Source organism: Cyrtonyx montezumae, unplaced genomic scaffold (genome assembly GCF_038088225.1).
Source record: "Cyrtonyx montezumae isolate F1298 unplaced genomic scaffold, pur_monq_1.0 scaffold_8, whole genome shotgun sequence".
Taxonomy (NCBI): domain Eukaryota; kingdom Metazoa; phylum Chordata; class Aves; order Galliformes; family Odontophoridae; genus Cyrtonyx; species Cyrtonyx montezumae.
In genome coordinates this window covers 97101231-97128880 of record NW_027072089.1, presented here as the reverse complement: position 1 = coordinate 97128880, position 27650 = coordinate 97101231, and the positions used below count along the sequence as shown (strand labels likewise).

The 27650-nt window shown below is 40.9% G+C and overlaps 1 protein-coding gene across 1 annotated transcript in view; it reads right to left on the bottom strand.

The window, feature by feature from the left end:
• The window catches only part of BMPER (BMP binding endothelial regulator), a 150765-nt gene extending 123950 nt beyond the window's left edge, over window positions 1–26815 (bottom strand). Inside the window, exons 1-3 of the mRNA XM_065752353.1 lie at window positions 26704–26815; window positions 25938–26023; window positions 4563–4662 (exon numbers count right to left, since the gene is read on the bottom strand). Of these exons, the coding sequence (XP_065608425.1) occupies window positions 4563–4662; window positions 25938–26023; window positions 26704–26815 (298 nt within the window). The remainder of the gene's footprint in view (window positions 1–4562; window positions 4663–25937; window positions 26024–26703) is intronic.
• Between the last annotated feature and the right edge of the window lie 835 nt (window positions 26816–27650).

The window sequence follows — 27650 nt, the reverse complement described above, 5'->3', positions numbered from 1 at the left end:
CTGAATGAATAGTACCCACATAAAATAATGAAGGTGGACAGCATATTTTTATATGGCTTATCCAGATGGTATAAAGACACCTGATAAATTAGGAAGGGCTCACCTGTCACTGAAGGTCAGGGCTCAGCTAGAACCCCACACAGTCGTGGTCAGCCCTTAAATTGGGTCTGGGAGAGGTGGAGCCAGACTCCACCCCTTCTGGTCACACAGGTGCATTGCCTTCACCTGTGCTCCTGCACCTGACTCAGTGCTCACCTCAAGTGATCAATCAGTGGTTCAGGCCGTGATTCAACAGTTCCCATACAATATCCTTCCAAGAAATGTACAATTAACTGTGATAGCTGTGGATATTCAATATTCTAAGAAACTAGCCATGCCTTTGCCTGGACTTTGATTTCATTGTCTGGTAGACACCTAATAAAAGGAGAATAGCTGGTGAAACTCTAACTTCATTTATTTATTTATTTTAAATAAAGAAATTTACAATACAATAACTCTCCTCAAAAGTTAAAAAACGCAGAAAAAGCAAAATTGCATGTGGCAATTGAAAGAAATTTCAGAATGGTAATTGGTACGTGTTGTGACAAATACAGATCCTGTTTTTGCTTTGCAAATCCACGGAGTATTCATATTCATAGGATAAAAGTAGGCTATGGCGCACAATTTTAGAAATGCAAACTTTATACAGCCCTGATCTGGTAATACTTCTTCACAGAGCAAACAACTTATTATTGGAGGTGCAGAGAGCTCTATATCCAAGTGACAGGTCTCCAACCAACTAAATAAGAAAATGCTGCCAAATCTATTTCTATAATCTCAGTGATCTCATATGTTTTCATTAAACATATTAAATAAAATGAAAGATGAAAAGTGGCCTATTTATCCTATGCTAAAGTAATAAGAGGGCTTAATTTTTTTCATACTTTCAAAATGAATAGTACGCTAGAGGTGTATGGTATGTTTTATAAACTACACTAAGTATCTGTCAGAAGAATAATCTCACTGAAAGTTTTCCCTATTATGCTGGGTTGTTTACATTCTGCTTGCAGCAGGGAGCCATAATCACAGGTCTACATTTCTCTGTTCCAGACTTTGCACAAACACACAGTGAGCGGAGCCCTGCCCCATTGACTTCACTATCCAGGGTCCTCTGTGCTGAAAGTCAGGATCAGCATTAAAATACATTACTGGTCTGGAGGATTAAAATATTAAGTGAAGCCAAATCTCTTAATGTGTTAGGGACAACATATTGTTTTCATCACCATGAATGTCATTCTATTTTTCCTTCTGATTGCAAAAGCCGTTACTTGCTGCTGTTCTCATTTTCCTTTTTTTGTTTATGCACAGAAAGGAACTGAGTGCTAAAAATTGTCTAAGTAGCATAAAGATACCAAAGCAAGAGCAAAGGACTTATGTTCAGCATAAAATCATTTGCAGAAGAGATTCTCCATCAGCAATTCAGAATCTCCTGTGTGCAAACATAAAAACTCAGCTGGATGCACCACTGCAGGCATATGGTATTTCTTAATTCCAGTAAGGTTTATGCTATCAGAAATACTGGGCATACATACTCAGCCCTCATGCCTTCCCTAGAGCAGAATAAAATATCCCAGCAGCAGTGTCACAGATGACTCACGAGTGGTGGTTTCCATTCTGGAGACATACTCTTTGGTTTTGATGTTATCCTCCTGCTGTTCTATTCAATGACAGCAGCTACCCATTCATTCATTCATTCATTTCTTCACAAGCTATGAAGACCTGAAGCTATCTGAAGCAGCTGGCAATAGCCCATAAAACCTGATTAGGCCTTTCTAAGCTATGGGAACTATGCCAAGGGGGGGAAAAAAAAGCCATCAGGTTCTGCTGCCTTTTTTTATTTTTTATTTTTTGTAACATTTTTTTCATGTTTAGAAGAAACACAATCAGCAAAAATCAGTTTCCCTTTTCCTGCCTGCATTCCCTATGGACATTCTGGCAGACTGACAAAGTAGTAACTGAGAACAAACACTGCAGGGTCAATCCCAGCTGCAGCTGAACTCCATACTAAAAGTTCTGGAGATCTGTGAGGACACCAAAGGGAGCTGCTGTGACACTAAAAAGGGCTGAAGAGGCTCATAGCCAGGCTAGTGTATATATCCTTCACTCCCCAAATGCTTCCCACAGGTCACTTGTTTTAGATTTTTGCAAAGAACAGAACAGGAGTTTTAGCATCATTCAGAAGAGCAGGGAAGCAAGCAGCTTTCCCAAGGAGAAGGTGGTTCCATCAGTCTCTTTCTATGGCACCAGAGCAACCCAGATGCATTACATCGAGACCTATGCAGTTACACAGAGACAGATGCAGTTACACAAATGCATAGGTAGCTTTACCTTTTGCTTTACCTTTCAGAAAGAAAAAAGTATTCAGTAGTTCAGCATTTCCTTTGCAAGATTAAGCCCTCAAGAGCCTTTTTTTTTTTTAATTCTAAAATTTAAAGATGCCCTTGCATCTTAAGTACATAGAAACTGCCATCTTGAATCAGACTGAGCATCCTTCTAGCCAAGTACCTTCTCTCTGATGGCATCAATTTCCTTTGCCATTTTGTCACCAGCTACAAAAGTCCTCAGAACCTTCTGCGGTTCCTCATGGTTAGTTCCACTCTCATGCTACACTACAGTATCAGCAATCTTTTTGTCACTACACACTCTGATATATCATTTTCAGCATCTTGACAAGTTAAGAACCTTGAAGAAACTGCTGGTAACCTTTTTTCATTACAAAAGCAATTGATCATTGTCACCACCTGTCTGTTATTTGCTAATGAGAAGACTTTGTCTACAAACTTGGGGCTGCCTAGTTTCTGTAGGAGCATTTGGTGAGGAATATTGTTGGATGCCTAATCCAGGAAGATATCAGCTGTATCTCTTTGCCGTATACTTAACTAACCCATTCAAAGAACTCCAGCAGTTTTATAAGACAAAGCTCTTTCCTCTTAGTCTCCTAATTCTAATTTTTAACACTTTTATTAATTTTCCTGTTAGAGACACCAGACATACAAATCTGCAGATGCCAGTCTCAAGTCTATTAATAATGTATAATGTAATATTTACTCCAATTCAGGATAATAAAAACAATCTAACAAGGAATCTGAACTAAATTCTCAATCAAATGATAATACTTATATACACTAATGTTTGCATCCTCATCTTTGAAATATTAACTTTTTTTTTTTTTAGTGCAGAATCACTGTATGCATGAATGTGCATACATAAAAAAATTGCAGGAAACTGACCTACATTGAGCTACACATCCTTTTATCAAAATGGAGAACTAATCTCTAGCATAATCAAACCAAAAGTAGGATATTTTCTGCTATAAACCTAACACTTAACTAAAATTTGACGAAATAAATGAACTACATTTAACTTATGTAAAAACTACAAATTCTTCTTCAGTAATACTTTTTTTTTCCCATTTCATTCATTTTTCTTCTAAGAATCAGTCTTAGACAAACCTTCAGACTGGGGCTTGCCAATCCTATTCTAAAGTTGCAGCACGACTGAAGATTGGCTAGCATAATTCCGCAGTCATTTGGGAAAAACGCATATCCATCATGTTTCTTCTGTCTGAATTTCAATGAAACCTGTTCTGCATTTGTATTTCCTCTGGGAAGGCAATAAATGCTCACATTTCCCAACAATTTATCCTACTGCATCTCTCTTCTAAAGCCACTATAACACCACCAGGGAATTAAACAACACAGAAAAAAGAAGAAAAAAAAAGAGAAAAGTGAAGCTGTCTGAATTCCTCATTCTCAACCTCATGGGCTGCATCAGCAATCTCTCAGCAAAATCAATACTGTATATAACTTATTTTAAAAAGTCTTTTTCAAGTTAGTCTATTTTCACATTTTTCACATGTGCAAATATAATAGCTGGATACTGTGAATGTTTAAACAATTTATTTTATATATATATATCTGGTAATTAGCTCTTCCTAAAGAGCTTTGCGTAAACAATGTTGGTTGAGAAATACATACACAGTGTTTAGATTGTTACCTCATTTAACATTTAACAAAAATGTCACTGATATTACTATTTGAACTAGGAAACATTCAGTAAAATGAATGAAATTTGGTTTATCTGTTCCTAGTACTGGGAAAAAAAGAAACAGACATGGATAATTACAATGTTTTTTATTAATAGCAAGCATTATTCCTGCTATGTCCAAGCATGTGAGAAGTTAAAGAAATTCTTATGGACATAAGACCATAAGGAGATTGATTTTGATGTAAAGTATTTCCAATAGAAAAAGTCAGATCAAGAAATACTACTCAAAAGACTGACAACATACCAATGAAGTACAATCAGGATGTATATCTAGAAGATTGCCAAGATCTAATAATCGCAGAATGAATATGTGCATTTATATATCTTCACCAGCTTTTTAAATGTATTGATTATAATTGTGTTTAAAGCTTTGGCGACTAACTGAGAGCCTTCTGACTTCGTCCCATCTCTGGCAATATAAATTTGAACAGATAACACTTTTTTAAAGAGAGAAAAAAACAGAAAGAGCACCACACCTTTGCAACGTTCACAGCAAGCTCCTCTCTGCTTAATGACAAGAGCACATTCTTTGGAAAGCATGGGACACTTCTCTCTTCTGCATGTCACTTCCTTATTCTGAAAAAAAGAAAAAAGATAAACTACATCCATGGTTTAGTTTCTTGCAACTCAGAAAATCAAATGTGAGCTCAGCCATCTGCTCTATTGCTTCTGAAGTTTTTGTGATTGAAAACACCCTCTGCTCTTGAAGGACTGCACTAAAAGATAGACTCTGAATTGTCCAGAAGCATGAGTGAATAGTGTTTACTAAGACAGTAATTCATAACCACAACACATTACAGTATAGAAAATGTGCCTTATTGAAGATATCCACTTGAGGACTTGAGGTCCTGAAGTGTTGCCCCATGAACCACACAGTTTAAGACTCAATTTTCATGCTGACATAGGACAGACATCTGAGGGTGAGTTGGCATATTTAGAGAAACTCTCTGGCAGCACTGAAATCGTGTTTAGCTAGCAGTATTACCTGACTATGCAGGAGTACTTTGAAAGAGGCTGCTATACACTATATTATAAAAGAAAATACTGTGATTTATCTCCTTCTCCCCAAAATACTTATAATCAATTAAATAGTACAAGCAGGTAGAATTACTGTACATTATAGTGTTATCTTTCAACACCAAAGGGCCAGTAATGATGAAGGCCAAAGAGCACATTGGTCATATTAAGGAATGTCAATATAGGTTGTGTGACAATAAGCAGAAAAAAATGTTCCATTTATAGCCTGACTTTACCCTGTGGTGTTAACCACTCTGGTTAACCCTACCTTTAAATAAAGACAGAAAACAAATACTTTTGGGTTTTTTTTAGTCAAATTTTGATACTTGAAATTCCTGACTGAAATTAGACCTCTGAAGTGACCTTTGCCTGTAATTAGTAGCTCCATTCGTTAAGTGACACAGGTGGACGTTACTAGACCTCATCCAATCTTATGACTTAATTAGAGAGCAAACAGTCAAAGGACAAGAAAAATGTAAATCATAAAACTAAGCCATGCTTTCCAGTCCTTTTCTTTTGCTCCCTGTGGCCTCATTCAAGGTGCGAGTGGAGGATAACACACAGATTTTATTACACTCCCGCCCTTTGTCTAAATAAGAGGTTTATTTTCTTCAAAGTCACTGCCTGATCTGATGGGAGCTATAAAGGCTCTTCAATCTTATCAGTGTAAATGAGGAATAACTCCAGCCAAGACACTGTGAAATCAGTAAGTGAGAATCTGGCTTTAAATTGCTGCTCAGCTGAAATGCAGCACACTAGCTACTGTGAAGAGGCAGGTCACTGCTAGTCACCAATACATGCTGGTTGCTTTGCATTCCTTCAGCATTGCAGAGCAAGCATAAATGCAATGTAACAGGCTAGTTAGGTTGAATTTATGAGAATGCTCCAGTTCTGGGTTGGCACAAAGCAGCTGCATCAGCAAGACTGCCTCAGCAACTCCTTTTTAGAGCACAGGGTGAAATTCTGGTTTTCTTTACATGAATATAGTGCCCCTGATTTGCTTTAATTCAGCCTGATGAAAGACAGCAGAATCAACTTCAATGAATCAACTACACAATCCTATTTTGAAGGATTCTGATAAGGTCCACTTGTCTTTAGCAAAGTTTTGTTCAATGCAAGATTTAAAAGTGTAGTAGCCCCATTCGCTTTACCTGCAGAATAGTCTTCTGCACAGTGAAACTAAGTTTGAGGAAAAAGCAAAATTTATTGTGCAGTATGTTCCTTTGGAGAACATGACTGGCCTAGCTGAGACACATCGTAGTCTCACTGGATATGCAACACGTGGTGCTCCACTAGGCCAATCTAGCTAGGTAGAACCTATGTTATGGGCTTGGCAGGCAGCTGCCCATCACACTCCCTGAGGAAGGAATCACTACTGAGGATGAAAAGTAGAAGAGTAAAAGAGATCTATATAGCTTTTTGATCACTGATTCCCAGAATGCCCTGGAACAATGCTGGGAGGGACACTCAGGGATCACTGAGTCCAAATCTTGGCTCCACAATGGACCACCCAAAATACAAACCATTTGTCTGAGAGTGTTGTCCAAATACTCCTTGAACACTAAAAGGCTAAGGCCATACTCCTGCGGCAAGTGTCTCCCGTAGCCCAACTTTCCAGCTACCTTCTATCCCCTTTCTCTCAAGCATGGGCTTCCTTGCTCTGCCCTCTGGTGTATCCTGATATGGTCATTCCTTTACAGGAAATCTTCCTAAGGATGAGCCCAACACGCCATACTTAAGCAGAAGATGCTTGCTAGATATTGTTCCTAACTTTGGCCTAGATCACTTAAATAAGAAATAATCTTTGCCAATCACAAAATTTGGTACCACTGAGCCAACTGGGAAGTGCAACTAAATTTGGTCTCACTCTCTTTCCCTTATCATCAGCAACACTAGTGGCTAAAGCCCAAACTCATGACCTTTGTTTCAGGTAAGGATCATGTAACTGGAAAGAGAAAGAACTGAGTGTGAGTCACAACCCAGCTACAGACGGAAGATTCTGCAGTTCATGACCTGGCAAAGAGACCGAGGACTGTTTTACATTAAGTAGCTATTCCAAGTAGATCATTAAATGTTCATGGTACCACTTTAAAAATTAAAAAGAAAAAGAAAAAAAATTAAAAAAGGAAAAGAAAAAGAAAGAAAAGAGTAAGATAACTTTGTCCTTTTGAGAAGCAGCAGCAGCCTCCTGCCTAAAGGACCAGCTCTGTGTGCCCCAGGTAAACAGAGCCAGTCCTTTGCCACCAGAAGAAAGGCAGTCAAGCCTTGAAGCGGAGTGAGATTTGCAAAGCTGATGTTCCTCCTCTGCAGCCAGTGTTGCATGCAAGCACCAGAATGCTCAGAAACTGGTTGTGTCAGATACCACCCTAAAGGTGCCTAACTCCCTGTGCAAACAAAATATGGAAAAAATAGGCCAGGAGATGTGGAGGAAAGGGTTAATACTGTGCTGATCCAGCATAGGACAGCAGCAGCAGATAAAACAGGGCTGGTAAATCATTGTTTAGTCTATTGCAGTCAGGCATTATCCACTGCAGATCTCCCAGGCCCATGGGGTGTAAAAGTAAAAGGATAAAACAAAGAGCAATTGTCACCAGCAGCTATTTTTTACACTGTTGTCCAAAACACTGTTCTTAATGCACACTGTCCATCTGCTTGTTTCAATTTTGTTACCTCATTCCTCCCCCATTTCACGAGGGTGAAGCGGGGTACAAGAGCCAATGGACTTCAGCAACAAATCTTTTCTTCCCAAATGCATTCCCCTTCTACCCCCAGTAATCATAAAATGTCACTACTTGTCTCAACCATACATTTAAAATGTTGCTAAGTAGCTGCATGCAGGAAGGTTGTATTATCAAACCTCCATCTGTGTTGTCAACAGCGTCCCTGGAGTTGTTGAAAGCTCTCAGATGCTTTGATTTTTGCTATTCTTAACAGAAAACTTCTTAGACGGCAACATTCAGAAGCCAACAGTTACAGGAGGGTAGGAGATTTTTTCCTTTTGTTTAAAGGACATGCGCTCTGGCACCTAGAAGTGCGGAAGAGACACACGGCTCATAAATACATAAACCATTTGCTAAATCAGAAACCTGGGAGTCAGTCAAAATCCATAATAGGATCCCAAGATTCATAATAAATAACTTTTAATTATAGTCCTGCACAATAGTTATTTTAAACAGATGGCTTATAGAGTCACATCTGGGATTTTTTTTTCCTGTTTTTTAATTTAGTGCTCAGGCACACACACACACACACACACACACACACACACACACACACAGAGAACATCGCAAGACCTCAGCTAAAGTTTTTATTAGTGTTGGAAAAATACGTATTTTCTAAAAGAGGTCAGGGTGATCCAGAACAATGCTGCCACAGCTGATGCAGCTCCCCATGAGCACTCGGTAAAGGGCTCACACTGGAATCTCAGGCTTCCTCAGAAGGGAAAATGTAGGGATGTGCTGAAGCATCACCCTGGACCCCTCTCCTGCACTAACAGAGCCCAGCAGTGGAGAAGTTGTTTTTTAAAGCATCTGGAGAATATCAGGAAGTTTTGTCAGGTGCCCACATTTCTCCACTCTCCCAGACTCTGCCAGTGGGAACCAAAGGTCTCTTCTTGAACCTGGCTTGCAAAGGTGATGTCAAATTCCCATACAAGAGAGGTATATGAACCAGGGCTAATATCAGTGTTGCTGCTTCACGTTACCTCTCAACGTAATTTGTTCAGCTTCCACATACGCTTACATATACACATACATATTTTTACCTTCCGTCAAAGACCTCTGCACAAAATAGCCCTGTCTAGGGACAAAATATATCAAACTAAAGGCATTAAACTACAGTTAAATAAGATGCCAACACGAAAAGTAAAAAAAAAACAAAAAACAAAACAAAACAGAAAAAAACAACAACAACAAAAATACCCTAAAAATAAATCTGAATATTTGGCAAAGATCTTAGAGAGGATGTGTGCCAAACCACAGCTTGGAAGCTGCAGCCAACTTTCTACAGGGTTCCCCACTGGGCTCCAGCCGGCTCACAGCAGCCACCAGGAGGATGGTGCTTTTCAACCTGGATGTGGCTTGGAAGAGATAAAAATTGGGAGTCCGTTTCGTTTCTTCAGCAGTACTGCAAGCCCCAGCCTTGGCTGTCAGCCGGCTGCGGAAGGCCTTGCAGATGTGGATTCTCAGGGGGCTAGATTTCCACTGTGAAATTCTCAGTTTTCGTCTCTTTTTCTTTCCTTTTTTTTTTTTCCCCTTTTTTTTTTGTAAATGCTTTTAGAAGACTAGCACTGTGTTTCTGATATCCTGAGGATGTTGTGTATTCATACGGAAAAGGAAAAATGCTGCTTAAATTTTCATTTAATCAAAGAAAGTGATAGAGAACTTGTTGTAAAAGCAAGAGGGATAGATTTGGAAGAAGTAACAGCTACTGTTAATGGCTAATCCTGAAACTGTTCACTTTTGACCATTTCTCATCACAGTACCACTAGTATGCTCATCAGTAACACTCACTGATTGTACTCCTCCTGGAGCAGTTCAGAGCCTCCTGAAGCTCCTGCAAGAATAATCCTCCAAAACAATAACAATTTTCAAACAATGGTGAAAGCTACCCACAGGGAATTTGGGATGGGGCTTTCCAGTGTGAAGAAAGAGTTATTTAAAATGAAGGAGGCCTGTGCACTTCAGTCACTTCTGAAGCATGAGGCACGGTGTGGGCTGTGTCAGGGCCAAGGCAGCTTCACAGCACCCACAGAGCCATGCTCACCCACACAAGACACAGGGCCAACACTGGCCACAGGTTCTGTCCCTCTGCAAAGCTGAGGAGCACAAGCTTTGCACCCATTATATGCAGACAGCCCCAATATTGTGCCAGTTTGAACTCGAGAACAGGCTGAGGCACGTGCACAACTCATGCTCTAGACAAATCCTGAGGCACTTTCTGAAAATACACCCCTCTTCTTTTGGCACTCTTGCCTGGAATTTCACATCTCAGGGCTGGTCTGCAAACTTCCCTGCTACTGGGGAAGCTGATCATGCAGGTGAGACCTGCCTAGCACTGTGGGACTGCTGTCTGTAGGGATCCTTTCCCTGCCTGAGCAAGAGCTGCGCAGTATGGCCTCAGGGAGGAGACACCGCTCCCCAAGGAGAGCTGTTTGCAGGTATTTCAGACCACTGTCAAGGACCAGTGAGAAGGTCCAATTTCCCTTATTCCTTACAACTGTCCTTTTTTTTTCCTGCACAAAAACAGATTTCCTTGCTTAAACAAAAAATGGTCGAGCATACTAGATGTTCTTTCAAATTTCGGGTGGCAAAAATATTTATTAAGAAACAATAGCCATGGTAAAATGATACCATTCCTTTTGTTTACCCACATAAACTCACAGACACAAAGGCACACACTTCACCATATGGAGAGAGAAGACCTATTTATTTTAAGCATGTCCTCCATTTTAATGGATCTGTTCACGAGGATGCAGACAAACGTGGTGCAGTACTTCCAGCCCTGCCCATAGTGCAACACATCTATGACTTCAGCATAAATTGCACTAGACAGATGCAAATGACATTATTTCATCAGAAACAAAATAGGTCAGTACAGACAAGAGAGCATCTTTTTCCTTTTTTTAGCAGTGCATAGGGTAGCCTCTGATTCACTAGCTCATCCCTGTAACCTCTTTGGTTTATCTGCTTTAGTTTAAAGCACTAGCCCACCACACACGTAGAGCAGGGAGGGGGGCTGCAGCTCTCTGTGGTGGTACCAACCACTGACTCCCTAGGAAATGGGATTTTAAGCAAAGGTCCTGCTGAAAGCTGACACCAAAATTCACTGCAAATGGCTATTCCTCACCACTGAGATGAAGACATTAATAAGTGCAAGTCATTCAGGATACATCACTCACAACCCATTCTAGACTGAACAGATATTTTTTTTCACTGTGTTTAATGATGTTCACCAGCATGAGGAAAGTGACCTCTGTGGCTCACTTCAATCCTGATATTCCCTGACAGCAGCCTGCTGTACTATCACATGGTGAAAAGGAAGTGTTTTCCCCTTACGTTTGCTTGCATTAATGAAACTGCATAGGCTGCAGCTGGAATCAGGGTCCTGTAAGATCAAGTACTGTCTGAGCACACTGTAGGAGTAGTTATCCCTGCTCCAGTGTGCTTGTTGACAAGCTGGCACAGATGGATTAAATGACCACAACATCACTTTAAGCCAGAAGGAAAGCCAGAACAGGATCCAGACCTCTTTGCTCACCATCTCCCTATCTCCACCTCCACCTTTAAGTGTCACCTAGCCTTAGAGCTCATTAACTGTACAGCTAAAGGCAAAACTCTTCATGTGTCAAGAGAATAGTACATGATGATCATGCATGTTGCAGTCTTTAGAGTTTCCCAGAAGTTTGTACTGCACTCCAAAACACTACCTATAGTTTTCCAGGAATCAGGATTCATGGTAGACATACATTCTGGGGTTCTTGTAAAGAACAATACCTTTGCAATTCACAGTGTGTATGCATTTAAAATTCACATCTTTTTTTCCCCTTTCTGTCTTTTCAACAACAACAACAAAAAAGTGTTTTTTGGGCTTTGTTCATGGAGAACTCACATTAATTATAAAAGCCAGCTACAGCTGATGCAAATACCTAAAAAAAAAGAGTAGTTATAGGCAATACCTGTTAATTTAAAGCTACTGGTGGATACATGTATCTGTGATGCTAGAAAGGGTTGTGTCCCACTGAGCTCATGCTTTGCCCCTTGCCGGATATTTCCAGTCACTCAGATCAGCCAGTAAAACTGGCTGGAGAAGAATCAAAAACAAGATGTGCCAGAGGTTTAAAACAGATTGTTAAACCATGTGAATTCAACAAATTTTAGATCAAGCTACCAGGTCATGTTCTGCCCTGTCTCAAAAATTAACATTAACCTAGTTTAATCAAAAGAGCCTCCTAACAACATGCTACGTATTTTTCTTAACTATCACCATCCTGGTTCTATAGTCTGTGTCTATCTAATTTTCCAACAGACATACTACCAATAAAAAAAATGTAAAACCATGAAAACTGGAAGGAAAAAAGAAAAAAAAAAACATATAAAAATCTGAGACTACCAGTTCAGAATTCCCATTTTTTGGATGAGTTCACTGAAGCTGAATACTGATTGATGGTCATTTCTTTTCTACTGATGTAAATAAAAGTTCATTTGAAGATTATTTTAAAGAGGTGCGTGGACTGATATTTTGTAAAAAATCATGTCATCATATTTTGATGAGCTAAACCTACAAATGTATGTTGCCCAAACAAAAGTTAGTTGTCATTGTATCTTTATTGCCTTCTGTGTCTGAAGTCTGCTTACTCAGCCTTTACACGGGAGATTTAGATAGTGGCAAATATACCGGTCTTGGGTTTGAGCCTGTTCTAAAAATGTTGAACAAAGCAGCCCTTGAGGCAATGTACTTCTTAAAGAGTTTAAAAAGCCCAATGGGCCTCCTAACTTTGCAACAAGTCATATCCCATGAAGAAATTCACTTCTGTACAACACAAAAACGGAGCTAGATTAAAGAAAAGGGAAGAAAAAAAAGCAAGGTCCCCTGCTGCTCTGTCTGGCCAGAATCATGTCTTTTACTGCCCATATCCTCTAAAGAAACGATGCTCTCATGATATATTACCCTAATACATCACCAAGTGACAGTTTTCTCATGATACAGTATCCTCAAAGATGTGATGCTTGCCAGAAGCAGAAACAGGAGATTTTGGATGGGGAGGGGAGGGAAGGATTTTCTGTTTTCTTCCAAATTTTCAATCTACAATTTATTTGTAATGTTTTGTTGTTGGGTTTTTATATATATATATATATTTTTTTTTTCCCAGGAAAATCCTTGTCAATCCCATATTCATAATCCAGAAGACTCCAAGAAACTTCACTTTCAAACTGGAAAGCACCAAAAAAATCCTCTTCATTAAATTGAAGCAAGTTTTGAAATAGGACCAAAACAGTTGAAGAACAACAACCAAAGAAGAATAGTAGCCCAAAAGAAAGCAACAAGAGTCTGTTCTCTATTATAAAATCAGGACACTGGTCTTTTAATGAACTTTTAAGTAAGCAGAGCACTGACCCTGCATTTGTTTTCTCATGTGGTGTTGCCTGTGCTACACGGCGCTGGTTTTGGGGAAAAATAAATAAATAAAAAGAGGTAATTCAGAAAGAAACAGCATTTTGGCCAAGACTTGTCCGAACTGGGTAAGAGCTTCCAGGGTCTTGTTCTGCTGCCATCAGTTTATGGGGCTCATTCCTTACTTCTACAACTGCTGTGCCCCATCAGCATTTGGGAATACCTTCAACCAGTTGGTAGTAGTGAGAGAGGGCTGAGGCCATGGGAAAACTGAGCTAGCGAAAGATATGACACAGTGATGTTTTATGTGACACATCTCTTTACTATGAGTTCCTGCTTTAGCTCCACTCAGATTTCTGATGGACACAAAGGTTTACTGCTATAAGAAAGACAGTGGAATAAGCTTTCCCTTTGTTGTGTTCAAATTGACTTTGGATTTTGGCTTTCAAAGCTTCAGACAATGCTGCAAGTTACCAGGAGAAAAAACACATTTAGACTTGTGAACTGAGCAAAAGTGTTATGGAAGTCATTGAGAGGAAACAAAAAGACAAAGCTGTCAAAGTCACTTTCACAGTCCTTTTGCTGACTTTTTGTGGCCTGGCCCTTGCTGCTTTTGGGCGAGAGGTAGCAGCCCTCACTTACAGTGCTGCTTGCTCAGCCACATGACAATACCATTGCCATCAATTAAACCACCCACATGAATTCAGAGGTTTCAGCTGAGCTCTTCAGCACAGACACACGCACAATGCCCTATGTACTGGGTAGACCCAGTTAATTAAACAGCTATTTTTAAATATGGCTCTGGAAAGAACATTACACAACTACTTTCTGCTTGAAAAAATGCAGTGGTTAAAACAAGTTTTTGCACAATTTTTGCCCTGAAGGGAAAGTTCTCACTTCTGAAAAAGTAAATTCCCTTCTTTCTGTTTTGCACATGTACATACAAACAGATCTGGGAATGTCCAAAGCTGGTGAATCTTGACTATAATAATACATTGAATAGAGCAATAGATGCAGATTTTTCTCAGTCTATGTCCCCTTGACGCCTTCCTTCTTGCACTGCTGGAAGTTAAAAAAAAAGGAAGAAAAAAAAAAAGAAGAAAAAAGAAACGTTTCTGACAAGTAAATGGAGCTGACATTAGAGTGAAGCTATGAGGTGAATGGGGTATGCACAAGCCATTTGTCATCTTGACAAAGTGATTTTCAGTCACCAGTGGGACACTTTAAAGACATCTGAACAGTTGGCCTTGACCACCAGCATTTCTTATGGCTTATAAGGAGCCCCGTGGGATCAAGAACACAACCTGTTTTGGAAGCGATTCCTGCAGTGGTACCTCTTGATAGATGTAATAAAGGCAACGTGATATATCAGGTGCCATTAAGATCTTTGCTAGCAGATTATATTTACATAAGTATGGAGTGCAGATAGCATCTTGTTAACCCAATTAATGAGACTCAAATGTCAGGAAAGGGATTATGACTGGCTGGAAGTCTGGAGTGCTAAGAAATGCAGCCACAGATGACTTCATTGTGTGGGACAGCGCTTTTCCCTTTGAATAACAAGAACTCAGGCATCAGCACTACTACCCAGGCAGCCAGGAGGAAAATCACAAGGGAGGGGGAAAGATGGCCCAAAACCCTAAGGTTTCACACCTTCAGCATAGGCAGAGCTCTTTATGATGAGAGACTTTAGAGCCATGTAAAAATGAGAACCTGAAGCTGAACTGAAGAAAACTGAAAAGTAAATTCCCGAAGTCTTAGAAATTTAAGATTTTATTAGCTGTACCTTATTCTGCAGTATGAGAAGGCCCTCATCACCAAGTTATATCCTAGACTGGGTTGGAGGAGAAGCAACATTTCTTCCATGCTTCTCTAGCGTAGAGAAGATCGAGACATTTCTTGACCATAATCTCTCCATTCTCCAATCTCTCCATAATCTCTCTTGCTCCTGATGCTCTTTACAACAAGCTGTCTTACACAGTCTCAAATTACTAAGCCACACGACACAAGAGGAAATGCTCCAGTCATCCATTAGTGATTGACTGAAGGTCATAGCGGTGAACCCTAAATGGCAAAGAATGAGGTACTAGGCCCAAAAACAGAGAGGGGTTCAGGGTACAGCCTTGCACTTGGTACCTTCCATCATCTCTCTGCTCAGCATAACAACTTAAGAAATCCCATTCTGTGTTGTCTTCTCAGTGAAGGAGTTAAGACAGTTAGAGACTGCATGAGACAACTGCCCAGTCTAAGCAGTGTCTGGTAGGTTAACCTACATTCTTTAATGGGAACTGTATCTTACATGCTGTCTTGCATGGAAGAGGCGATGCCCAGCAAACAGACTGGAGCTGCCTACCCAAATCTGTAGCTGGATACCTTCCAGTGAACCTCCCTTTTGTTGTAGCTGATTTGCTTTATTTTTCCCTTTTTGGCTCCCACCTTTGCATGTTTCCATATGTGGACTGGTTTAATTACGCCAAGAAACCTGATAATATCAAAGATATAAATTCTATACTAAAATGATTATATACAGATTTAGGCAACAAAAACACATCCCTCTTGTAACAACATGTACATAAAACCACTCTAATTTTTTAGAACCATGGCCTGAAATTCCAGATTTTTTTTTTTAAATTTCCACTACAGATTGATTTTTGAGATCTTGCTTGAGGATTAGGAAACTTTGCCAAGTTAAATTGGACATATACAGATATTTTTCCAGAAGCTATACAAATTGCATGCTTCTTCTATTTCCTCACTGTTTTCTTGTCAAACAAGCTCTGGTTCACTATTAGTGCGCAATGCTACTTCTCATATGTCCACATCAGCAAGTTTCTCCAGAAATGCTTAATGAATTTAGATCACAGACAAACTAGGCCCAAAGCACACTTCTGTTAGAAAGGTTTCTTGCACTACCACGCTGAAACCATTTTAATGCATAATTTTAATTGTGCAGCTTATTTTTACCCACTGCTTTTATAAACCACTCATCCACCACCCCTTGATTTGCAGACTAAAAGCTTGCACACTTTGCATTCTGCCTGTCAACATAATTTTATTCAGCCACACTACCCTGTTCCTTCCTGCTCCAATGATTCCCAAGAAGCAGAACCTGGAGGTGCTTTGCTAAATGGCACCATCAAATCTTAACAAAGCCTTAGAGCCTGCTTTGTCAGCTCTCTTGCAAAAGATGCCTCAGTTGCATAAAGCCACTCAGACAGAAAAGGAGGAGACGATTTCAGGACATTCAGCGTCTGTTATTTTTCCTTCACTGAGAGCTCGTAAGATAAACCAGAAAATCAAATGCAAATGTATGACTCTAAGTGGACACCAGAATAAATTTGGGTGGTTCCAAACTCTGGAAATAGACCCAATTGCCATTGGAGCCACTTGGCTATTAGGAAAAATGTTCTTCTCAGATAGAGTTTTAAGGCATTAGAACGAGTTGTCCAGGGAAGTGGTGGAGTCACAGTCCATGGAGGTGATAGAGAAACATGTAGATGTGGCATTGAGGGACATGCTTTAGTGGGCATGGTGGGGATGGGTTGGCAGTAGGACTAGATGACCTTAGTGATCTTTTCCAACCTTAATGATTTTAAGATTCTATGAATAAAACTGAGTATAAAGATGCTAGGAATTATTAACAAGCACAAAAACCAATGAGTTGTCAGAAATCCCTTCTTCCTGGACAGAACAGGGTGTGACAGTTGCATCCTTCCTCCTGCTTCCATGCCCCACATAACATCTCAGCTACAAGAGAGAAAGTCTTTAACATTGAAGCTTTGAGAACATGCTTATTTAAAAAACTAGGACCTCAGTTGGTCAGTGAAAATGACAGATCTTTCTCATCCATTTTCTATATGCCATTTTATCATATATCCATCCTTCACGCTCACAAGATCTAATGGACTTCCAGCTCTAATGCTATTTACTGCCTTCTGTAGTGCTTCATGGCACAAATATATTCCTCCCTCTCTGAAAACTACAACAGACAACACAGAAAATGAACACCACAGACAGGAGGTTGTTGTGTAAAATAGATGTGGAAATGAACCTAGGAACACCTGAAGAGGATGCAAGTCACAGACAGCACATGAAAAAAATAATAATGTGCATCTTTTCACTGAGAAAGCAGTAAGCAGTCCTAGTTTAACAGCCCATTTTAGAGCACTATCTGAAGAGGATTCCAGACATGGGGGCAAACTGAAGGATGAAAAGGAGAAAAGAAAAAAAAATAGCAAAAACTGGAAAAGAAATCAAATAGGAAGGACAAAAAAAAAAAAATAGAGGTCTCAGAAAGTAGGCAAGGTCAACTCCTAAGGATGACAGAAGCGCAAGAAGAGACAAAGCTCACGTTGCACTTAGAGAGCTCAGCACTTGATTCAGACGGACACAAAATGGAGTACAAAGCTAAATCTGACAAGTGGTCAGAGTAGAGATTTTTTAACTGCAGCTTAATGCATGTGATGAAGAGGACAAGAGGCCTCAGAGGAAGTAATTACAGCAGTTACTAGGCACAATATGAGCAAGTACCAGCATGATAGTCATTTTAATAGTAGTTTTACAGGTAAAAGGTTTTATACAATATTGTTGAGTTGTTTTATTTTTTTTTCATAATGGCCTTTTATTTGACCGTAAGCTCTATATAATAAAGGTTGCATTTTCATTTGATTTTTTGGTTGTTGGTTAATATTTTTCTTCCCTCAAAAATTCCTATTAAAACATGACGGGGATATAAAAACAGATATTTTGTGGGGGAAAAAAATATCTATTTTTATATAGCAGCACAAAGCAGAACACCAGAAATACTGACACTGTGAACCATTCACTTACAGGACCATAATTCTTAAGAAGACTGTTAACAACTCAATGGAAGAAACTTGAAAGCTAATAAAAACTATATACAGGTAACTGTATGCTTTTAAAATGCCATTTTGATATTGGACCAGCTCTTTAATAATGTTTTTCTTATTGGCAATAAAAAAGTGCCTTAACTTTGACTGATCCATTTTGCACTTATTGTAGATACATTCCAAAGACATTTGCAATTTATATTACATTTTTCCATTTAGTTTATGGCATTTTTGTGCCCTTCATACTTTTCTCCATATCATTTATACAATTTAAATATGTTCTTTTGTATTTGAGCTCTCTGATCCATTAATTTCTCCAACAAGACTCATTTCCATATTTGATGCATCAGATCTTCATCATTATTGCGGTGACATATCACCACTCTTCCAGGAAAGTTTTGCCAAGACCTATAATCAGTTCAGCACTGTGTGCATATGTCTGCCTGCTTGATACAGCTGACTCTATGTTAGAAATGTGCAAGTAGTGATTTTCTCACTAGCCCACGTGGTCTGAGAACACCATGAAATAGCTTCTTCAAGCCTACAGATTTCCAGAAAGGCTTAACCACAAACTGTCATGTATGACTGCACACTGTCTACAAAATACATGTCATGATAAAGCATAATGAGCTAAGGGCACAAATACCTATTTAGGGATATATAAATCTCACCCACAGTGTGAAGGGTTTTGAGAAATTTTTCTTCATGTTAGCTCCAGCCTTCTCCTCTGGCTAAACACCCATCAGTGGCTTGAGTACCTCTTCCAACTGAGTTTCACAGAAATCAGAAATGCCAGCACAAGAACACTGGGTCGGCCTCCTGCTCAAAGTGGGACTGATGGCAGCACAGCACTTTTTGATCTGAAAGGAATCCAGCCTGCAGGCTGTGGGACTGCTCTGGGATGTGAAGTGATGTGAAGCAAGTGGACTTCAAAAGAGACACAGATGGCACAGACCCAACATACTGCTATTCAACCCATATTTGTTCCTCAGAAGTGAAAATTACCTGGAGATGTTACACGTGGTGCTACTTGGCCAGGGTGGCCGTATCTGTATATGGCACTAAGCTGTCTTGAACACTGCCTCAACAATGCTGTTGTAAACCTAGAGAAACAAGTCAGAGTCAACATCTTCTGCCATCAACTACTCATGTTTCGTTCTCAGATCAAAGTGTCACATTATGCACAGGTATTGCATTAGTTAAGAGCAGAATATACCTGAATCATTTTAGAAGAGCCTATCAAAGCAATCAGTTGTATAACAGATAATTAACCTGCTTTGGCTCTTGATTCAATTCACTTTGCACTTGCAAAACTATCTTAATCTACACATGCTATTCCTTGGTCTCCCTAAGAAAGTACATACTGGACTCCCAGTTGCACCAAACATGCAGTTTTAACTGGTTTTTGTTTTCTGGGTTTGTTTTTGGCACTGTATTTTTTTTCCTCCTCATTTATAAGATGTCATATACATCTGTATCTTTTTTTAAGTCGGATAAAAACTAATAAAGCTTTCATCATGTTGGGGCATGTTTGTGTTCCAGGAACTCTTCAAACATTGATCAAAACAATGTTTCCTTTTGCAGTAATACAGGGTTGAAAACTACTACCACACTACCGTATCTTAGGCTTTTTTGTCTTTTTGTTTGTTATTTTTGTGGGTAAAAAGAAAACTGATTATATTAAGCAGTAATAGAGACTGAGAGTATTTAAATTGAAAGAAGATGCAATCTTGGTAGATTCTCCAGTTGATGTATGTAAACTATTGAAATTATATTCAATAAAGTAGGTATGAAAGAATTGTTTGATGATTTTTTTTTTAATATGCACTTCTCCACTGAAAGTCATCTGGGCTGCATTATACCTTGACGCAACAACAATTGAATCCTGATGTACAAAAACACTACCATCTTCATGAACATGTGTCAAACACTTGCTCTCAGGCTAGCTATGCACTTTTGAATTGCATATTGTGCCATGGAAATCAACTATGTTATAGGTAAAGAATCTCAGCAAACCTAGCAGCTTTCTTGCTTTAGCCTACAACATGGAGTTGAATCTTATTGGGAACAAGGAGAACTGGGACAGAGGTTCTTTCTTCCTTCCATTTTTGGTTTGTTGCGCTTGGTTTCTCTACTGAGTTGGTTCAAGCTAGGTAGAACACTACATCTTATAATGAAAATTTTAACATGATTTTTTACAAGCAAAGGTCAAATTCTACATTGCACATTTGGATTTAAAAACGGAAATTTAAACTACAGAATGATGTTTCTAGCTGAATAAAACTTATGCCAAGCAAAACTCTGATTTCTAGTTTCTTGGGCTCCTGTCTCCAAACTTTCCTCAGGTTTCCAACACTTGGTTATATTTTCTGGCTCACATTTATTTCCTTCTGTTCTGGATTTAGGCGATAAAAGGTTGAGACATACGATTACCACTCCTCAGGTGCAGTTGGCAAATTTGAAGCACAGGCATGAGGGAAGGGAGAAAGGGAAAAGTAGGGGGAATGGCACTGTTGTAGATGTAGCTTGTCAAGATCACTGCTGGCTTTTATCAGCTGTTTCTTGACAAAACTCACTTTGTTCTAAAGCATTTAAGAAAATAAAATACATCCCTTCCTGACAAAATAAGAGTGATTTCCTGTCAAACTGAGATATGTTCTTGTGATGTACAGGATATCACTAGCTAAGGTGCACTTATCTATTTCCTTGCACTTCCTGGCTTCTCACCTATCTCTTTCAACTGGCATTTTTGAGCCACTCATTTTAAAATGACGTACATCCACCACCGGCCAATGAATAGGTTATTCTTGGATCCCTGCTTGCTTCTGGCAAGATGCTCAGGGTTCACATAGATGATGATATATGAGCCCAAAATGGCACAGCACTCCTCACCACCACCCATCAGCACTGTCATCCCTGAGCTCATCTCACCTTCACAATAGTCAGCACTCGAAGTTTAATTCAGGCTAAGCTAATTCTGGGAGGTTTTTACATTTTCATCCTAACATTATACACAGGTTCTCATTTCACCCATTTCTGTCGGACTATAGCATTTTTATGTCTTTTCCACACATATATATTTCTTGAAAGCAAATGCTATAATATCAGGTGTGAGACTACTTCTATTTTGAGTTTTAGATATCTTCCAGCCAAAAAGCTGTACCAACAAAAACTCTATTGCACTTGGTCATTTACTGTACTGTACCAAAGTTGAACTTAAAATATTCCATGCCTATTTTATATGCTCACACCCATATAAAAGAAATGTAATCAAATGTTCCCCCAATTCTCCATTAATAGCATTTTCCTCTTGACATTTCAAAATCCTCAGAACATATCTGCACTACAAAAAGACCAAAACTTACCAAAGGGTGGTAAATTTTCACATTTATGAAATTCTGTTTCTATATAAGACCAATTCACTCAAGCGTCTACAACCATCAGAATAAAACATTCATGTCTGAAATATTTAGGTCTGCATCTGAAGATGTGACATGTTTGGGTCCCCACAAAACTTAAGAAGTGTATAAAACCTTCCTCTGGATTGAAATAAGCACGTGTTCCCACGGTTTTGTAGGAATATTATAGAGGAGAATTTTTGTATTAGGTAGCCTAGATACAACCCCAAGCAGTCTTAAAGTATTTAATGCCTGGAATAAAAAAATCAATTTCTCAAACTGAATCAATGTAATTCCATTATGAGTACTATCAATGTTATACATTTTTACCTCAAATCTACCCACGCCCTCTTGTGAAGTGAAAGTGGATGGTTTTGTAGTCAAAGCATTGAACGAAGAGTTAGGAGACCTAAGCTTTCATCACGTTCCTTCAAGAAATTGCTTGTGGATAAACTACAGTGTCTCTCTGACTTTGATGTTTTTCTCTGATAAAAACGAAATTAAGAATAAATAAATAAAAGCTCACTCCTTGCAGTCAGTTGTAATTAACGATCATTTCTTTGGAGATCAAATTCATTCATTTTTAAGTACTTAGAGATGATTAGCTGGACAGCAGTATAACAGTGCTGAAGTATAACTGTAAAAGCTCACTTTGAAACTATTGCCTTACAGAGACCATTTTTAATGGGCATTATTGTGATAATAAAGCCAAGACATAGAGTATAACATAGAGACCTCTAAATTTTGATCTCGTCAGAATTTACCGTAATGAGTAATCACATCCAATAGGTAAAAGTTAAAATAACTTTATTAGCCATAAGTAAAGTGTAAAGCTTATAGTGACTTTATTAGTTCTCATCTTTCCTACCAGAAGATATTTTCTAGGACTTGTAACTTCATAGCAGTTTAACAACAGAAGGATCACAGGATCCTCTTGACTTGATTTCCTCTGTATCTCTAGCCACAGACTTTCATCTGATTACTTCTGTGCTGAACTGCATATTCGTAACTAACGCATACTTCCAATCTTATTATCGCTTGAAAGCATCACAAAAGCAAAAATCCAACATCATCTGCAATGCCTTGTTCTGCTGATATTTCTTGCGTACAGAGCCACAGTGTACATTCACACACACTCCTAGTCTGACCTCTGTTTCCATATATTAGGGACAAGCACCAGAATGGTTCTGTACACTCCACTACATTTCAGTATGACAAGTGAAGAAGTCCACAATAGTGTTATCTCACGATGGACACGGAGCCTTTCTATTAGAAAAGCATTACCTGTACTTTAGAAGTGAATGATTTACTGTGTGCAGCATATGAAATCTCCAGCACATGTCCCCCACTCTGAATTCCCTTATCACTGTAACTTCTTTTTCCACGTTATAGCAGATGCTTATGAGTGAACTCATCTCATTTCGTAGCTGCGCTTGGCTGCCTCTAAAAGATCCTCAGTGTTCAGGGTTTTGTGTTGCCAATAACTCTCAAATGGGACCTACAATCTTTAGTGAAGCAGCACCCACAGAAGCCAGTGTCTACTCTACTTACTTTGTTCATGTTCCTATCACAAAAATCAGTGCAGCCAGTCTCCTCCCATCAGTGAGAATAGACAACTCTTGGGTTCTGGACTTTCGAGCAAAGCTTCTCAGTATTGTATGAGGAATTGCATTTGTAATTGCACTTTGCAACCTTTGTTGCACTATGGGAACTTATTCATGACCTGTGAGTTTCTAGATTCTACCACATTTGCTCTCATATTACATCTTCCTTTGCCCTCCCAACCTATTCAGCCTGTTAAGAGAGATTGTGAGATGGGAACTGCCTATCTCATGCTGCCTTCCTTCTCCTGCCTTACTAGGATGCGATCCTGCGCTGTTCAGGACACAACCTGCAGAGTCAGTTCTGTAAAACACTCGGTGATTTGGTTCCAGCATTTCAGTTCCATCTTCTCTCACTTTTGAGATGGAGAAGACCTAGAAAGACTTTATTTAGATACTCCAATTCTTCTCCAAGCCATTCAGATTTTTATAGATTATGCAGTTCTCTAATACAGCTTGCAGCTATGGAAATGCATCACTGATAGGAGAAACCTGTCATCACTCAATCCAGTATTTCAGTTACCCACTTTCTTGTCGGTCTTAAGCACCCACTACCCCACCCACTAGCACTTCCTGAAGGGAGGTTGTGGTGAGGAGGGGTGGGCCTCTTCTCCCTGATAAATAATGACAGGCTGAGAGGGAATGGCCACAAGTTGCGCCGGGGAAGATTTAGATTAGACCTGAGGAAACATTTTTTCTCTGAAAGAGTGGTCAGGCACTGGAATGGCCTGCCTAGGGAGGTGGTTGAGGCACCATCCCTAGTGCTGTTCAAGAAGTGTTTAGATGAGGTGCTAAGGGATTTGATTTAGTAGTTCAGTGGGTAGGGATGGTGATAGGAGGATGGTTGGACTAGATGATCTTGTAGGTCCTTTCCAACCTAGTGTATCTATGAATCTATGAATCCTTTGTTGAATAGTTTGTCCTCTCTGAACACCAATTGTTTTCTTCCTGGAAGAGCTGATTAAGTTCTCTTTTTTGTTGCTCTCTTTTTATGATACAGACATAGATCAGGTTTACCCGTGTAGAGGATGATCAGTCTTCCAGAGAAAGTGCTTCACAGAATCATCTTAAACAACTGATATTTCCAGTTGGGTGGAAGGAAACCTGGTTCTCTTCTCCCTCCTGGTCACAAATCACCATATTATATCTTTTGTTTCTGATCTCCCCAGACCTCCTACTATTGATCTTTTCCCTCATGATAACAAAGATTTCAGCAACCACCTGTCCAATAAGTCACTGCTTGGAATGCTGTACAGTGTCAAAGTCAGCACCTCCACACCAGTTTCCTTCTCCTCTACCAGGCCTCCTGGCTTCCCTCTCAAGGCAGATCACATTTACCCTTTGGCAGAAATAAAACATCACATCCAATGCAGTAACTTGCTAGGTATCCATATTCTTAAGAGAATGCAGCATTCTCCTTGCACTGAAGGCAACCAAGTGCCCTCATTTGCCATTTCTCTAAAGTATGCCCTAGTAACTGCGAAGATACAGAGTTCTTACATCCAATGTTTTTTGCACTTCTTCATGTTCATGCACTAAAAGGGTGCTCATTGATTTTATAAGCCAAGGTCTAGAGAGATCTATAAATATAAGTATTTTACCCTGCATTATTGCCCTGATGTCCAAGACTGAACTTCTGCTCCTTCACAGATAAATTGCTTCCTCGCTGGTTAACACCAGCTTCCATTAGCAAGAGTGGTGGCAGACATATTTGGGAAGGTGATCCATGATAAAACACAGCTTCGTGTCTTTTTTGTTTTCCCTTTGATTTCTTTACTCACCACATCCCATGCTTCTCCTTTCCCCACACCACTCTGTTCAGAAGAATCAATAACTTATTCTTTATCACTATTAGCTAAAAAGTTATTGTTGAGCCTCACTTTAAATCCACTGAAGTCAATGTGACATACATCAAATTCAAAGGGCTTAAGATCAGGTTCCTACAGTTGCCAAAAGTGCCTTCTAAAACTCAGCCTGAAACAATTCTTTAAGTCTTTTATAGGGTTATAATAGTCCAGGCTAATGCTAATCAGATTTATAGCAGTAATAGAAGTGGGGGGGGGAACCTTAAGATTTTGTTCCTAAAGTAAAAAAACATTCTGTGCATTCCGCTACTCAATAACTTCCAAAACATAAGAGCATAGCACTTGCTGGTCTATGCTTCCCTTTGCATGCAACAGCACATTAAGGTTTATAACTTTCTCTAAAGCATGTTGTGCAAAGTTTTATTTAGAATAACTATTTTTCAATAACCCCTAAGCCTTGGCATGTCCAGCTGAATTGCTCCCAAAATGCTCAGCTCTGAAGTTACAAGGAAAGGGAATGTTTCTCCCCAAAATGTGTATTGGTGCATAACGTTATTAACTGCTACATCCCCAGCAGAGCGGGCAGTGCCATCCTGGAGCAAAGCACCAATTCAAGCATCCCTTGTGCTTTTGCTGTCTTCTGATCCCAGTGTGTACAGCACCTTGCAGCCTCCACCTCACGCCCTTGTGTCAAGGGAAGCCAATCACACGGAAGCTCAAAGCAGCAACATTTCTGACCCCTGCCTGTCACTCCCTTTGCTGAGCTACACCCACAGGGTTTCATGCACACCTCTGATTCCTGAAAGCAGCTCCAAATTCACACACTACACGCAGTTTCACAATGTCACGTTAAAGTCACATCTAAGTTTGTGCCTGAAAGTTTTAAAAGTCAAACCACAGCCAGATCAAGGATTGGGTTACTTTCCATTAGCTTAGTGCTGAGATAACCCCACATTACATGAAGGCAACAAAGGTACCCGAGGTTTGATTGCACAAAATATTCCCCTCTTTGTTCTGTTACTTTTAGTGCAGGCCTGAATGTTCTTATTATCTGAAATCCAAACTTACCAGGCAAATACACATTATACAAGGGTTGTCTGTGATAAATGGTATCTGTAGAATTTCCCCTTCGTTTTCACATTTTGCAATGGATCCTGAAAGAGAGATCAAAATTAAAAAAGACTGATGTATTTCAATTCTCCCAGACTGTTATGGGTGATGTCTTGTCAGTCTCACTTAACCCCTGCTCAGTTCCTAGCCTTCAAGTTCTGCCCCAAGTTTTGCAGCTAGGAATGCCAAAGGGAGTGGAGAAATGACTGTCCCTTTATTGGTGGTACAGACTCAACTTGCTTTCTGACCCAGTTATAGCCGAGAAGGATGCTTTTTCTTTTCTCAGATGATGTGTGGAGAATAATGAGTACTCCACGCAATGCAGGACACTTCTGTAATGACAGATGCAGAGCTCACTGAAATCACTGCGAAGCTGTCCACCGCATGCTGGGTGTTGGACCAGGAGCAGGGCACAAGCGTTAAACCGAGCATCCTCCCGGCGCCTGACAGCCAATTGGCGACGGCGTGGAAGCGAGCGGGCTGACTGTCAGACGGAATCGAATTAAGAATCCCTTTATGGCCCTATTAGCCGGCATTGTGTCATGCTGGAATCGCTTCCCACTCGTGCTAGAAATTGATTTGCGTTTCCCTGCGTGCCTCAGAAAGCGAGAAATATAATCCTCAAGGGGGGAATCAAATAAAAAAGAAATGGAAGAGAGGGAAGCCCATCTCTTCCATTCACCTGCCCCGAACCCGCCTTCGCTCCCGCAGCCCCGGCCCTTACCTGTGAGCAGGGAGGAGGCCGGAGCCCCGGGGAGGCAGAGGGCGCCCAGGAGGACGGCAGCGGCCGGGACGAGGCCGGACGTCCCCGCCGGGCGCCCGCCGGGCCGGGGCATGGTCCCGGGCTGCGCGCCGCGGGTGCCGCTGCCTGCGGGATGCCGGAGCCCACGCCGACCCCCGGCTCCGGGCTACAGGAGGGCTCGGGGGGGAGGGAGGGAGATGCCGGCCCGCCGGGGAGTCCCACCCCAGGGAGGGGACTGCGGGTGCGGGAAAAGCAGCTGTCAGCGCCAGCCCCTCGGCCCCGCACCCCCTCTTTCCATCACCCCCCTCCCCTGCCCGCATCCCTTCTTATACCTTCCTCTCCCCCATAGTCCCTCCTCCAGCACCCCCCGGCCCCACGCCGCCTCCCCCCCGGCGCACACACGCGGCCGCGCTGCCAGCCCGGACCCCGCTTCCCCGCCGGGAGGTGCCCGGCCACTCCCTCCCGGCCCCGCCAGCACCGCCCGGGCCAAAGCGGCGTCGGGGGCTGCGGGAGGGGCGGGGAATGGGAGCGCTGCGAGGAGCTGAGGAGGAGGAAGAAAGGTAAAAGAGGGCCGGGAGGGGAGAAAGCTCGGCTCCTCGGAGTGGTCCGCTGCTCGCGCAAAACCAGGTGCCTAGGCAGGGAGAGCGGGCCCGACAGCTAGTGGCAGTGCCATTCGTGCTTGGGGACAGCGAGTGAGAAAAGGAGGACGAGGGACGAGCGGGGGAACCGGCTGTGGGGCTCTGCTCCCCGTCTGCCTCCTGGCCGGGACCGCGAAGCTCCCCTCCTCCCCTCTCTCTTTCCCCTCCGTGCTGCCGGGGCCGCTCCTCTCGCCGCAGCCTGAGCCGAGGGGCTGCCCCGGGCATCCCACCGCCCGGCTGACGGCACCTTGCCCAGACCTGCGCTGCCGAGTCCGTCCGTCCCCGGTAGGT